The sequence below is a fragment of the Teleopsis dalmanni genome, chromosome 2, assembly GCF_002237135.1.
Source record: "Teleopsis dalmanni isolate 2A chromosome 2, ASM223713v2, whole genome shotgun sequence".
Classification (NCBI taxonomy): Eukaryota; Metazoa; Arthropoda; class Insecta; order Diptera; family Diopsidae; genus Teleopsis; species Teleopsis dalmanni.
The window spans coordinates 62,944,151-62,960,897 of record NC_051847.1 but is presented as its reverse complement, the minus strand read 5'-3'; the positions used below and the strand labels follow the sequence as shown (position 1 = coordinate 62,960,897).

General features: G+C 28.1%; 1 protein-coding gene across 1 annotated transcript; it reads left to right on the top strand.

Annotated features, from left to right (window-relative positions):
* Positions 1-25: 25 nt before the first annotated feature.
* LOC119674690 (F-actin-uncapping protein LRRC16A-like) lies at positions 26-15,488 on the top strand. Its single transcript, XM_038085845.1, has 12 exons — positions 26-52; positions 1,236-1,286; positions 1,354-1,482; positions 1,590-1,673; positions 11,553-11,689; positions 11,761-11,850; positions 11,919-12,080; positions 12,153-12,250; positions 14,677-14,864; positions 14,927-15,004; positions 15,070-15,251; positions 15,316-15,488. The coding sequence occupies exons 1-12, from the start codon at positions 26-28 to the stop codon at positions 15,476-15,478; spliced, it is 1,389 nt and encodes a 462-aa protein (XP_037941773.1). The 3' UTR covers positions 15,479-15,488.
* The last annotated feature ends 1,259 nt before the right edge of the window (positions 15,489-16,747 follow it).

Genomic DNA, 16,747 nt, shown 5'->3' with positions numbered 1-16,747 from the left:
TGTCTACACTGTTCTTAAACGTACAATGTCAGTGTCAAAGGTTGAACTGGGAGTTAGCTAGGAATATTTAATAGACTTCTATTTCGCTACGAATTAAGTTAATATATTTAAATTTTTATTTCTTTGATAAAGAAACCATATGTTTAGTTAATTTGACGAGTTGAATTCTTTTTATAATTCTTATAATTCTATAATACTTACTTACTTACTTACTTACTAAGTAAGTAAATATAATTCTATAATTAATAAGGATCAATTCTTAATTAATTGATATTTATAATTAATGTTATTTTTTAAAAAAATAAATGTATATGAGCAATTTAGCAACTTTTATTTAATTTAAAGTCATCAATAGCTCATCTATATTTTTTAAACTTCATTAAAATCTGTACTATATATATCTGCTGAAAGTTTTTAAATCCACATTAAAAATTCTAAATTAATTAAAACTTTGAGCTTACTCGTATATTAAATTTTAAAAATTCAGTCACATTTTGAGAGTATAGACTATTTCTATGCCTAGACTTTTATTTAAATAGAAAATCTTATACATACATATATTATTAAAGGCTTTTAATTGGTTAGATGGCAAGTCATGCTGTTGATGCAGTGATATTTTTACATATAAGAATATGTAACAATGATATTCATTTTTTATTTGAGAAAGCCAACCTTTATTTAAAACTCTTCAAAATATACTGATGTCCATTTCATTGAAATCGTGCCCTGCCAAATTTGAAGCTCAGAGTCAGTGTTCCAAAGCCGTACTTGACTTGTATGTTGAAACTTTAAGGTTTTTGTTAATTTGCTATGAAAGTTCATTTTTTGTATTATATTTTTAGACTTTTAAATATATAAGACCTAATACGAACTAGGTACTAAGTGTATATTTCAGATATATATCAAAAAAAGTTTTTTTTTCGATTGACATGAAATGAAAAATGATATGATATGATTATTAATACGAGCCACAATCGTTTTTGTTGTACTAGAATTACTATATTAGGACTATTTGTACAGTGTAGTACAGTAATTTTGTTGTTGTATATGCTGCATTTAATAAAATGTATTTTTGTCTACACAAAAGTTAATTAATTTGGTATTACTTACTACCTACATATATTGAATATTAAAATATTTTTATATTTTATGCAGAATATATTATTTATAATTATGCACATTTAATTAATATTCTACGAAAATTGCTAATAATTTATTTAATATTTTCATTGCAGGTTTTCACACCAGTACGCATATATTTACTAGTAGCGAAAGTGCCCACAAAAGTAAGTTAATACACATGTCAATAAAAAGATATATATTAGATTGAAATTGTTTTTATTTATTTTTTAGATCGAGTGTCATTTTCACTATTTAGACATACAAGCGGTAGAGAGTAAGAAACCCACACATTTTTCCATCATTACAAATGATCGACCATATTCATTTGCCACAACAGGAGATGCGGGGAATTTTAGTTCGGTACGTTTTATAGCTAAAACTTTGTAATAATAATTTTTTTAGAATTTTTATTTATTATTATACCCTTTTTATTTTATATTAATGTATATTTTATTTAATTTTCACAGAATGCTGATGTCATTTTAACAGATTTAGCATCGGCAATAAAACAAATATTTCCCACAGTTCCTTTGAAGTACATAATAAGAAAAGTAAGTTTACATACTGTGTAATTTTTTTAAAGTTTTACAATTTATAATAAAAATTATATAAAATTTTTTAAATATCTCATTTTCCCCTTAAATATGGTATAATAACATTGTCGTAAATTTAAATATTTAATTAAGAAAGTGCCTTCAGGTTCTTAAGTCAATTTTTCTACATATATTTGTCTTTCTTATATGTTTAAAAACTTTATTTAATTCCTAATTGTATTATTTTACAAGACATAAACTACCTTTGCAACTAACATAGTGCCTTAAGTTTGAACAAACTTCATATAATGTTAATTTTTATCCTGAAAGAACCTTTTCCTCTACTCAAAGCTCATTTCACACAAGCATGTAACGCAAAATATGCATATTTAAGTATTTAGTAATATATGTTGTAGTAGCTCTTTAAGTATCGCAATATAAATATAAAACATGTTCTGCATGTTTTGTGCCCAGGGAGCACAAAATTCCATTTACATACATCCTCGGCTATGAAGTACTATGAGCGGCATAAAAGTAGATTTCCGCACATAATTTCGAGCATTAAGTAATGCATAAAGCCCATGCCGATACCAGTACAAATGCGTACATACAAATTCATGTGCACTAAAAGTCTGTAGTTTAATTAAAGTTTAATTCAATGTTTAAAAAGTTCAACGGCTTTTCACCCAATATTTGTAACGAATGATAGGTCATACTAAATTATGATAAAATATATATGTAATTACACATATGTATATATGGCCGTTTATATAAGTCATTCAATGAAAGAATAAATAAAAATGGAATAATATTCAATTTAAAGGGCTGTCATACTCTACCTTTATGTAACTGATATAATATAGGTTAAGTATTATATAAAAGTATTTCAGTTTTTAATTAAAAAGTGGTTCAAACTTTATTTTTCTTTCACCAAAAAAATACAAAATGATTTAACGAATTTATAATTTTCTTATAAATTCTTTTATATTTTATATAAACAAATAAAATATTTTTTATATTAAGTGCTCTAAATTTATTAAAACTTGGTATGAAATTCATCCACAACGTATCTTTTTTGAAATTTTTTTATAATTTTTGACATTAATTTAGTCTGGATCTTTCTACTGATTATTGCCTAGTTTGAAGTCTCTCAAGCTTCATATATAGTCAAACTTCAGACATTCTCATAAAGAACAGTCACGGCAGTTTGACAATTTTGGTAATCGAGTGTATGAAGGGATATTATGTAGAGAGTCAAATCTCCATCAACTCAAATCTCCATCAAGAATATATTTTTTGTGTAGATATACTCACATTTATAATAACTTACTCCTTAAAAGCATGAATTGTGACATTTGTTAGTAATAAACACTGTTTTGAATAAATTAAAGAGGTGCCGAAAGAGCTGTCATTGTGGCTCCATATAATCCAATTTTTTTAGATAAAAATTAAAAAATAAAAAAATAGGTATTGCAGGCAATACCTATTTTACATATGCAGTACCCATAATATTATTTAATTTATAGAATTAAACTAGTCTGAATCTTTCTACTCACTTCGTATACAAAGTTTTTGACATAGTTAACATATTGCGTAATGAATTCATCTAAGAATTGGGATAATTTCTAGTATTAATTTGGTTTGGATCTTGTCACAATTTACCGTCCACATACTTCACATACTGCGTCATCAATTAATCTGATATCTATTATCATTTTTGCTGTTAATTTGATCTAAATCATCTTATTGATTATCGCCAATTAATGTGGGTTTAACATAGTGTTCCAGCTACTTCACATACTAGCTTAAGATTCTTTATATTAATTTGGTAAATATAATAATTTAGACCGAGCCTTTTTTTTAAATCTTTGTTTGGAAGAAAAAAGAATGTTGCGCATAACTTATAGTATGCAGGGAAGATCTACAGTGGCTCTCAGCTTACTTCATCGAATACCAATTATAAAATTTTTTACGCTATTACTGAAAAACTATATCATCGATTAAAAATATTTAAATGCCATTTTTAAGGAAAAAAAATTATTATAATTTAGAATCTTCAAAATTACCGAAAATATTGTTTTAATAAATAAGAACACAAACTATAAAAATACTCCTATTTATTGCTTCAGCTTATTTCATCCACAAAAAGAAATTTCATTTGGTGCCAAAGTCAATACTTGGTATGATACCCATTCGCTCTTACCACTTCGTCAAGTCTCTTTGGCATTGAACCTACAAGTTTTTGGGTTATTTCTGGAGTAATTTTCATCCACTCTTGTATAATTGCCTTTTTTAAATTTTCTTTGTTGGAAATAGTATGGTATCTTGTCGAATGTTTTGTTCCAATATTGCCCATAAATTTTCAATGACATTCATGTCTGGACTCTGCGCCGGCGGTTTCATCATATGTGGGCAGTTCCAAATCAACCAAGACTGTACGATGCCGGCCTTATATTTTGAGTCGTTGTCTTGGTAGAAGCTAAATGTTTCAGAAATTCCCAGTTTCACAGCACTCTGGAGTAAATTTTTTTTCAAAACTTTGAGGTACATTGGTTTGTTCATGTTACTGTCAATAAACTCCAGATTTCCAACGTCAGCGGCTGACATACAGGCCCAAACTATAACACTTCCAACGCCATGCCTTACTGTAGCTTTTAAATTTTCTGTTTTGAGCTCAGTATTAGGTTTCCGCCACACGTAAGTCATGCCATCTGAGCTAGAAATATTGAATTAAGACTCGTTTGAGAATATGACGCTGTTCCAGAAGTCTAATTTTTTGTGGACATGCTACTTAGCATAAGCAAGTCGACTTCTTTGATTTTTTTTGCTTATGTACTGGCGACTAAGTGTAAATGATAATTTGGATGAAATAAGCTGTGAATAAAAATTCTATGTACAAATACGAACACAGTTCAGGAAATAGTAAGGTAAAGGAGTGAGTGAAGTTTTTATTGTGATTAGTCTAGGTCGGGTTGAAGAAATGTAGCCAATTCGATGCGACGGAGTTAAAGATCAATTGAACTCAAAGTGGTGATCAATTGAGAGATGTTTCATTGAAATATGACAACAATTGGGTTGCATCGTTGGAGGTTGGTTTGCATTTTGGTTGTACATTGGCAATTGACACATTTTTGCTTGACAGGTACCTGTTTTACAAATGTCTATATTTTGGCCTCAATTGGGGGCAGTTCTTGCTGTACGAGAAAGACTTCGCTCATCGCTGGAGATATCAGATGAAGGTCTATTGAGAATTTTGCTGCTATGCAACCATGGTCTCGAAGAGGAAAATGCATCTTAGTCTAATGCATCTAGGAGTAGCTAGGTTTACGTGTTTGAACAATTCGTCAACCTTAGATATTATATGTTAATATATTTATGTTATTTATTTTATATTCGTGATTGATTATTTTATCTTCAGGTATTACTTTGATTATTATATTTGTTATTATATATAAATCTTTAAAATGAGAGAACACTCTATTAACGATGTCAACAGTTCATTCTATCTGCTTAAATGTTTACAACAGCACGTCTAACGGTTTATAGAGTGGTCTTTCGCCATTTGTGTTATTATGCTTTTAAATTCCTGTTTTACTTAATGTTTATACTCTAATACATATATAGGTATATTTCGTTTGTTCTAAGATATGGATACCTTATTTTATTCAGCTAATCTGTAATGACAAATCACATCTTAAATTGTCTATGAAGATGTTTTTTATGTTTGTTTAAATAAATAGTCAAAACATCTGTGTTTGTCAGACAAATTTGTTTAAAATTTATTAATGAATCCGATGAAGTTAACATCAAAATATAATTGAATTAAATTATAACACTTTTAAATATGAAGATAAAAACTATTAGTATATAGTAGTAGCAAGCTCTATTTAAGTAGTTGCTCAAAGTTGTCTCGATCTATGTTGAAAGCGAAAAGTATTTCATTACAAAAAATGAATTATTCATGATTATCTGCAATGTCTTCTTAGCTTAATCTGTTTTCTTAAGGTTTTCTAAGTATTCTTTTAAATATTTTTAACAACTAATAAATGTAAACAAATATGTAAATATGCTTACATTTTTCCCACTTAACCCATTAACTTACAAAGCAACTTGTAACGTTAATGCTTAACCCACGCAAACGCTAATTATTCCAAAGGTGTTGAGGCTTTTTAAATAGCTTAACATAAACATGAAAACAATGGCAATTGCAACAACATTCAGATAAACAAATAAACAACAGCGACAACCAACAATAGCAACCTCATACCCATACATATGGTACTCTAGACGGCGCATTATTGTATTTTTGCCATGAGTACAAAAAACAATCAACAATGGTTCGTTCGCACATTTATTTAGATATTAAGAGAACTTAGCTTAGCTTTTATTTAGATTTTCCATTATGAAAACAAAATATTAAAATATATTTTCATAGAAACAGACGTCTACACATATATGACGTCATATGGAAGTACGAGCTAATAAAGGTAAACCCCTTTGTTAGCTTTCAAATTTATAGATACTTATTTTAACAAAAGTAATAGCAACTAAATAAAAAAGATATTATTATGAAAGTTAGGTCGAATATCATCACGTATGTATTCAAACATTACACGGAGATACAATTTTATTTATTTATAATTAAAACTATGTTTTTGCTACTACTGTGTGGGTTAAATAAAAGCAGTTCAGTTGAAAACTTTTTATATATCTTCATATAATATAGAATTTAATATATTATGTACTTATATTTAGTATAAGTAAGAGTTTACTAAGAAAGGTTTTGATTTGTTAAAAGTCTAATAATTGTCAACTAATGACATTTTTATTTTTCTATTATAATAATTAATATCCATACTCCTTTCACAGGCCTAACAACTCAACATAAGACAACAAGTTGGTAAAATAGTGTTTGCTAACACTTTTTAGGATTCGCACAACGTAAGACTTACGCATTAGTTCGAGGAGGGTTTCTTTAATGTCATGCTCTTGTGATTTTCGATATGCATCCACACCTCCACTTTTTCACTGCAATTTCTTGGTGTCTGTCTCTTTTTCTTGTCTAAGTATTTCTTCGCTTTAAGGACTTGAATCACGTATGACTCTATCCTTCGCCAGCTCTCTGAGTTCGCTCTCATATCATTTTTCACTAGGTGAGCCATCTATTACAGTAAAAGGTGTGTTCTGCGTCGTCATATTCTACGTCGTCATAAATGCAGACGGGTACATCAGCCATTCCTTTGTGGTTCATTCCTTACAAAAATATCCATGTCCGGTCAGTATCTGAATGAGATAGTAATTTGTGTCTCCCGATTTTCGTTTCAGACAGATAATTATATTTAGTATCAATCTAGCTGTTCATCTTCCTTGAGTTCCATTTTTGTTTACACATCTCGATGATTTGCACCTGATCTTCTCTTACTAATTGTTGAGTATAGTATATTATAGAATTATATTACAGTATTATATTATAGTATTATATTATAGTATATTTTGTTGTTGTATAGTCCTTGGCACTCCCTTGAAGACCAGTTGGAGTTACACTTGCTATTACAAAAACTGTTTCCGACGAGACAGTGCAATACGCTGATGTGATACGTAGAGCCGCCCTTCTATGCTACGCTATTATTTTTTTTCTACGTGTTTCGATATCGAGTGCGTCTGCCCAGATTTCGCTACCATATAGCAGGATGGCGATTCTGTTGCCATCAGCAATTTTCGTTTTTCCGCAACGGGTCCTGTTGTATTAGCCATTAGTTTGCTTAAGGCAGCATTTCCTTTTGTTGCTATCTCTACTACATATTTTATTTGCGCTCATTGAGTCTTTTTCCAAGGATATCGGTTGTATAGTTATGTATTATTATATAGTAGTATTATTTGTTTGTTGTAGTATACATTTTAGTCTATAACGCGAAACCTATTGATAAACTGTTTGCTATGATCTGAGAAGTTTTGCTTATTTTTGAGAAATCATTAACAGAACTAGACAGAATTATTATTATTATTTCTATTGTAGGCTCATTGGATTACTTACGACATTTGAAATAAATTTTTATAAAAATTATAAACATATTAAATTATATTTTTGATTAAAATTTTCAATCGATTTTCAAACGGTTGAAAAAGAGATTGTGCACCATTACATTCACAAATTTCTTTTTTTTTTTTACCAATATGCGGGAATTATGGACTGTGGTCCTAAGCGCAAACTAATTCGCAGAAAACTTGTCTCAAAACTTAATCCAGTGTGTCTATCCATCTCACTGACCAATAACTTTAATAAATTTGCAGAATATTTAGTAGGCATCAATTAATACAAGAGCCCTCACAGCTATTCAGTAGTTATTGTTGTTTGCCTCTGGATCTGTAGATTATTAGGCTGGCATTGATTAATAAAAGAATCTACACAGCTAATTAGTGGTTATTGTTGTTGGCCTCGAAACCTATAGAATATTTAGCATGCATAATTGATAAACAAGTACCCGCAGCTCTTCATTAGTTATTGTTTTTGTTAATAAAATCTGTAGGATGAGTGGGTGTTAGTGGGTATTGATTGATTATGTTATGGTAGTCTTTAAACAAGTTTGTAAACCATATATCGAAATAGATCTTATGTATGCGTTAAAAGCTTTATATTTCGTAATGGTGATGGCAAGCTTACGCTTCAAATATTTTAAACTTTTTTAAATACATATCGCATTTTCTTAATTTTACTAAATATGTCTTCATTTGCACCTCCTTCCAAATAGGGTACAGTTTCTAATCAAGTAAAGTTTTCGATATCATCTAAACTCTACCCATTAATCAACTGTATAGTTGGTGGCGTAAAAGTACATATATATGTCAAAATTAAAAAAATACTTTAATAATTTTTTAATATGGAACTCATTAAATGTCTCCAGAGCGTATTTTATAATCTTTATCAATTTCTAAACTTTTTGTAACAAATTTCTATCGCTTCCGCATATTTATGTATATTTAAAGTATATGTTTTTCTGCAGTGTTCTATTTTCGTATATTTGTAACAATAATAACTTTTATAAGTTTAGTTTAACATACTTTTATCTATTGCTTGGAAATTGACTTGAGGCTATTCAATCTTATTATTGTAGTCCTACCAATACAAATACGCAAATATACACAAAGGTCAAATTTGCACATATCCACAAATGGGAAATAATGTCCTTAGAAACCAATTATAAGAAAACTTTGCACAAATGTTGACTTGACTTTGACTCACAAAATTCGTAGTATTAGAGCTAAGGGCGTGCAGTGTATGTGTGTAATTCCATCCATATTTTGTTTTAGGAATTTCTATATATAACTTTATCGTCTTATATACAAGCTGAATATATTTTTAATTAGTGGCATGTAGAGATATTTTATACTTGATTTAATCTAAGTGCAATTGTGAGCACAAGTATTCGCTAAGTAATTTAATATATTTTAACTACTTGTTTACAATTTTTTTTTTTTTATTTTTAATGTTATTTGTGTTTGTGTCTAATATTGCGATTTATTGAAAAACTTTATACTGTTTTACTAAGTCAACAATTTTTTCTGCTAACGATTGTATAACATCTAAGCTATAACATGAAACTCTAAGTTTTTGATATCTAAAAGTTTTAGTTACTTAAAAAGTCAATTGGTGTCTAGTAAAATAATGCCTTAAAAGTTTTCTTGTCAGTTGTATACAATAACATCAAAATAGTTTTGTACATGCAATAACTTTGTTAATGCACACTACACCCTAGTCAAGAGAATATTTGCATTTAAATATTACTCGTATATGGATAAACTTATTGATGCATTTAAAAGATAATTTAATTAATCCCAAGTGTTCGCAATGCTATTCCAAAATGATACTTACATTTAATTATTTGTTAATCATTTTTTGAGACTGGAAGTACCAAGAATCGAACTCGTGCCCTGCCAAATTTGAAGCTCAGAGTCAGCGCTCCTTACCCAACTGACTCAAAGCCGTACTTCACTTTTATGTTCGCACATTCTTCTGAAGTTTTGTTAATGTGCTGTGAAAGTTTTATTAACAATTTTATCATAAACCAGCTGTAGAATAATTGAATTAATTAATTAATTATATTTTTATTTTTAATTATTAAATTTCAATACTATCATAAACCAGCTATAGAATAATTGAATTAATTAATTAATTATATTTTTATTTTTAATAATTAAATTTCAATACTATTCTGTTTGTAGGGGCATTATTTGCTACATGATTTATATATTCTGTCATATTAATGAACCTAATCTAGGAACGAAATACGGAGAAAGCCATGTTAATGTTACTCCACGAGTTGCACGGGCAAGACCAAAATTTTATGAATATAAGTTGTAATTTAACATCATATTTTTCATTATATCTAATAGAAACTAGTATATTTCATAAAGAGGTTTTTCGAACAGTGGTGAACTATCATTGTTTATATATATGCAAATAAGAAACGAGTTGTATATTTTAATTCGATATATAATTTTTGTCATTAAAAATAAGTTTGGTAAATTATCTATGAGATATCCATCTTTTTTATAATTTTTTCAAAGATACCCCTGTGTTTTCGAAGTATGCACTTAATGTCTGCTTGCAACTATTTAATAACTATAATTGCAACTATTTAACAAATATCGTTCGCATACATCAATGATATCAAATATTTCTAGAGACATTTAACCCCAAAAAACTCCATTTTTGGAGATACTATAGTTATCGAATACTTACTTTAATTTTCATAGATTTCTCTGACAATATCTTATAGCACAGACTCTTGAAACCTGTGAAATCGTTGGCTAAGTTCCAAAGATGCTCTGTTAAGTTACCATTGACGGTGATATTACAATTTTCTTCATTTTTATATAAGTACAAGTCCATAAACAGCACCAAACATCGCATTTTCCAGAGTCTATTGGTAGCTGATAGTCCGATTGCGTTTGAATCTTTACAACAAAATCAAAAGATTTTGTATTTTTTCTTATTAAAAAATTTACTGAGTTGAAAGTGAGTACAATAATAATAATATCGGCGACCTAATATGTTAACTAATAAAAAATTTAATAAAATTTATACCTGTAAATAGAATAATGATCTTTAAAAAAAATAAGTTGCTGAAAAAATAGGAATGTCTACTTAAGCGAAATCATTTTTACGAATATTTTGGATATGAAGTGAGTAAAAGTAAAATTTGTTTTGAAGTTGCTGTATATCTCGCTTGTCTTGTTTAGCATTTCGTGCCAAAGCAGAACATTACCAAAATCCCGCAAACACTCTGTACTTTAGATATAGTACCCGGCGACTTTTCCAAATTCAAAAAGACATTCTAAGAACAAAATTTTTTAATAATAGATGCAATAACGATGAAATCACAGAGTTTCAGCTTATTCTTCATAGGGTGATCCAACAATATTTCTCAAACTGGAAACTACAATCATGTTATTGCATATTTAGAGAGGGAATACTTTAGGGATTGAGGGAAAAGATAATGGTTTCTTCCAAAATGAAATCGATGTTTTTGAAACAAATAAATGTTTGTATATTTATATACTAATATATGAAAAAAAACTTAAATGACCATTTATGCCACCTAATAAAATTAAAAAATTTACCTAATAGCTCTATAAAGAAGGTTAATCAGTTATACTATATTCTTCTTTTTAGCTTTTTAACAGTGTTCTTCAATTATAGGTTTTTATACGAATGGAATTTTTAAACAAATTTTTACTATGAAGTCTTCAAATTTAAGAAGAAATTCTAATACATATTTAAAGTAAAATATAAATATTTCATTTATTTTAAATTTACAAAAATACTCAAAAGTTGATTTATAAAAAAATAATTTAAAGCAAAACGAAAAATAATTTTTACTTTTCTTTATTTTATAGATTGATATACAACCACCTGAACGGGAAACAATATTTTCAGAAGAATTTCGACCCTCAGATCCGCGTAATGTTGGTCCTTGCGGAGGTTTTAGCACACAATATGCCTGCATGTGTGATTTCCATGGTGTGCCCTATAGGTTAGTATCTATAAGTGTAGCATCTATTGAAATATCATAATAATAAATATATCATTTATTTTATATTACAGAGAAGAGGTTGCCTGGGATATTGATACGATATATTTGTCACATGATACGCGCATACTAAATTTACGTGATTTCGATCATTTGGAACCAAAGTAATTATAATAAATAATTACAAATAATTAAATAATTAATTAATTATTAAATGTTTATATCATCATAGAGACTTAATGGCCATCGTTTCGGCTTTGGAATATAACACATTTTTTCGTGGCCTAAAAGCATCACATATGAGACTCTCAAACGAAACTTTAGAACGAATCCTGCACGTGCTCAAGCGTTCAATGTGGCTGGAAGAGCTACATTTGGAAGCCTTAGGTTTAAGGTATTTCTTTGTTTATTTATTATTTTAAATATATTTAGAAAATATACTAATATTATTTTATAATTGTTTTAGATCGGATTTTCTACATAAATTAGCTGTTTCTGTGATTACGAACAACAATCCCGCTATACGTACTATTGATTTAAGTCATAATTTAATCGAAGACAAAGGTAAATAATTGCTTATATATATACTTATTGTCTATTTATTTCATTACTAAATATATAACAATGTCAATATATACAGTAACCTAATATTCAATTTGTATGTATGTGCCCCAAAATATAATTTGTTATCATAAAATTTTGCTTTTGTAAATACAGTTAAAATACTTTATACTAACCTTAAATCCATTTAATCCAATTAAATTGAATTTTATTTGTAATGTAGGAGCAAGCTCATTGTGCGCCCTACTTGGAAAAATTGTGCAAGGTTTGATTTAATCGTTTTGTGTCAATCATTTAAATGAAATCAATCAGAAATATTTGTAAAAAATTTACCAAATTTTAAATTTCTTATTATCAATGCTTCAAGTCTTTTAAATAGAATTTTGATTTCAATTCTTTTAAAGCTTCATATATAGATTGTATAATTGTATAATTTAGATTTTATATTTTAGTAATTTTATATGCTACATTTTAAGGTCTTAAATATTTTTATCTGAACTACTACAATTAAATAAATTTGTAATGGCAGCTATTTATTAAAAGTTTTTAATTATGATTAGTAAATTGCATTACTATAAATAATGATTTATTCGATATTCGTATAGTTTTTGAACTCCTCCCCATAAATATTACTTAGTTAAAATATAAATATATTGGAGGTGAATATATGTAATATGAAATGTATATATAATATATAGTATAACATATATATAATATGTAATATAAAATATATGTATAATTTTTTTTATAATAATATATATTTAACATATATGTAATATATAATATTACATTGAGGCTAGTTGCACTTGAGCACTTTTACTTTCTATTAACTGCGAGATTTTCTTCATAACCCCTCTCTTCGCCTTGACTGGTTTATTGTTTATTCCTTCATCAGAGTAATCAATAATTGCCCTCAGATCTGCATATCTCCCCGAGGAGCCTGTAATCATGCTGAGACTCGAAAACGCGGTTGGTAAATCTGTCAGTATACGTAAATAATTGCAGTGCTCTATCGTTTATGTATTTTTTGATCGGATCAATCTTGAGGTCCCTGAAGATGTCATTCGTCCTATTGTATCATAATACCTTGAAAAGTCTTCTAGACGAGTTTATGTCGAGTTTTATTTATGCGTTGCCATTGTAGCTAATTAGGTAGAGAAACTTTTGGAGACTATGACTAATAAGTATTTTTAAAAAAATGTAATTGGAGACTTATGAATATAATTTCATAATGTTGTGGTGGCGCAGCAAACAGAAAGCCCTATATCAATACTTGGGAATAAGGAAAAGTTTTGAGATTTAGGATTAGATACAATTAAGTAATGAGAAAGCAAGCAGTTTTCGGTGGAAGGATATTTAGAGATTAAATCTAATTTGTAACGAGAGTTTAATGGCAATCTGGTTAGTTGGAGTCACAAATCAATAGAATATAGGTTATAATTCGTAATGAAACAATTTACAATAGTTAGAGAATGAAATAATATTTTAAAAATAATAAATTGTCGCGCTGCAATTTATAAACGCCAGGAAGAATCTATTCACTCCAATTGAATATATATCATGTTACTAATACGTAGTGACCTATCATGAAAGATAATACGTAGTGACCTATTAAAGGTAGTGTTATTACAAAGATACGAGTTTGATTAGAATACTGCGTTTTATGTAATATTTTATGTGATAATATTAATTCTAATACTAATACTAATTAATTTCAATACTAATAAATACTAAAAACTAATTTAGTACAAATTCTAATAAAAAGATTAAAAATGAATTAACATGTAGCATATAAAATAGCTGTTCCTAAATATTTTATTAAAAAGCGTTTTGGCTAAATTTAAAAATGAAATAAAAAATATATTTATTTTTGAAATTTATTATAACTTAAATTAACAACTAATGAGACTAAAAATCTTATTATCTCTAAATATTTGTATAAAATCATGCAATAGTTGTTTTTTAATGGAGCGGTGCAAACTTGTTTGAAAAAAAAACACATATTATATTTGAAAAAATATATTGGCAACGCTTGCAATATACTTCGGTGGAAACACTTTAAAAATTGAAAATGTAATTGGTAACTTTTTTCGTAATTAAGCGCATATGCGTTCCAAATAAAACACGGATAATTTAAATATGCCAAAACGCTTAAAACTTTGCTTGATAACTTAATATTATATATTATAGATAAAATATGCTTTTTTATAGAGTTTTTAACTAAAAATTTTTATTTTTAATGAAATTAAGAAGATATATCATTGGCACAACTTAAAACTCAATATGTATATATCCATTAACAACATTATAAAGTATTCTTCTTTAATTCATTATTTAACATTTTTGAATGTTTTGCCTTAAATTTTTTAAAATAATAAATTAAATAAAAAAACAAATATGTAATTAAATTGTACGCAAAATTTTAATAGGTGCTATACACCTTGCCGGTCCCATTGCCAAAGTATCCAAGGGTTTATGCAAATTAGCACTTGCACATTGTGGTCTAACATCGAAAGGAGTCAATCAAATGTCACATTCGTTATCTTTAAATCAAAGCATTTCGAATTCGCTCACATATTTAGATTTAAGTGGCAATAGTCTCAAGGATGATATTACTGTAAGTATTAATTAATTAATTAAACATATTTAATATAATATAATTTTTTTTTTGTTTTGTAGAATCTACATAACTTTCTGGCACAACCAAATGTTTTAGAATATTTGGATCTCTCTTCGACTGATATAACTTTAGAGAATGTAAGTATTCACAATTTAAAATTTTTTTAAATATACTTATAACCTATGAATCTTTTTTATTATAGTTATTTGGTGCCCTCTTACGTGGTTGTGCAACGCATTTAGCTCACTTAAATGTTTCACACAATTCATTTAGCACAAAAAAAGGCAAAGAGATACCACCATCGTTCAAGCAATTTTTTACGAGTACATTAAGTTTAAAACATTTAAATATTGCCGGTTGTAAATTACCAATGGAGGCATTGAAGTAATAAATAATAAATTTTAATTCCTTTTTTATTTAATAATATTATTTTATTTGTGATTTACAGAAATTTACTACTTGGCTTAGCATGCAACGAGTCAACAGCTGGGCTGTACTTAGATTTAAGTGGCAATACATTAGGTGCCCAGGGCGCACACGTTTTGGAATCATGCATACATGGTGTTCGTGTTCTTCAAAGTTTAGATATTAGTGACAATAGTAAGTACTAAGAAATAAGTGTAAAATAACAATTTAAACTATGCTGAGTTTTTTTTTTTAAATACATGTCATTCAGTAATTAAGAAAAATTTTGATGTAAAGTGTTTTAGTCAATTGATTTAAAAGCCTTGTTTCATATTTATGGTCGTAGCTACATCAAATAAGAGAACAAAAAAACATTTATGATTTATTCGACGTCCTTTTATCCTTTCAGCTCTGCTACTAAAACGAACATATCAATTGAAATCGTTTTACTTTTCTAGCAAATTATGATAAAAATACTTGACTCTGTCTCGTAAGATTATCGAACCTTTTTTGAAATACACAAGTAATTCAAACGAGAAGTCGTCGAAATTCTTAGAAGAAAATAGCATATTCTTTTGAAAAAAGCCATGGTTTCTTCCAAGAATTTGAAGGACTTCTCATTTGAATAATAATATATTTCAAAAAAGAGTGTGATGACCTAACGAGCAGCAAAGTCAAGTATTTTTATCCTAATTTGCTAGAAAAGTAAAACGATTTCACTTAATTTGTTGATTATAGTAGTGGCAGAGTTTCCTCTTCGATGAAAGGAACGTCGAATAAAATATAAATATAAATGTTTTCTTAGTCTCTTATTCGATGTAGCTACGATGTAGCTTATTTGCTAGAATCAGAAAGTAATAAGATTTCACTTGATTGGTTGGTTTTAGTAGGGACAGAGCTTTCACTTCGGTGAAAGGAACGCGAAATCGTCGATTTGTTACTACAAACCGGTTATGAAAATCTCAGTTTTAAGACTAACATGCGTGATTGTTAAAGCAGAATGTTTTTTGAAGATCTATGTTTGAGATATCCGCTAGGCTCCGTAGTTTGTGGATTTTCATATTATAAAGTCTTAGTCTTGTTAGGCTTGGACAATTCCAAAGAAACTGTTCTGTTATTTCTTTTTCTTCTTCTTACCTACAGCTGCTGTATATCTAGTTGAAATTTCTAGTATTGATCGGTCAGTGGTCTGTCAGTACTGTCAAGAAATTTGCTACCTCTACTTTGATTTTGCACAGTAAGGTTTTCGATCTTGATAAATTGTAGCTTGGCTATTTTAGTTTGAATTTTTCATATTCCATTATATTATTCCATTTATGTATTACTGCTTTTGAAAAATGACCACGGATATATTAATATTAGTATATAGTAATATTTGTTCTTTTGCTGAGAATATTTCTGATCATTTTTTTTTATAGTTAATCCACAATTTTATTTCTTTGTATTCTTGGAACCCTGGAATTCATATATATATA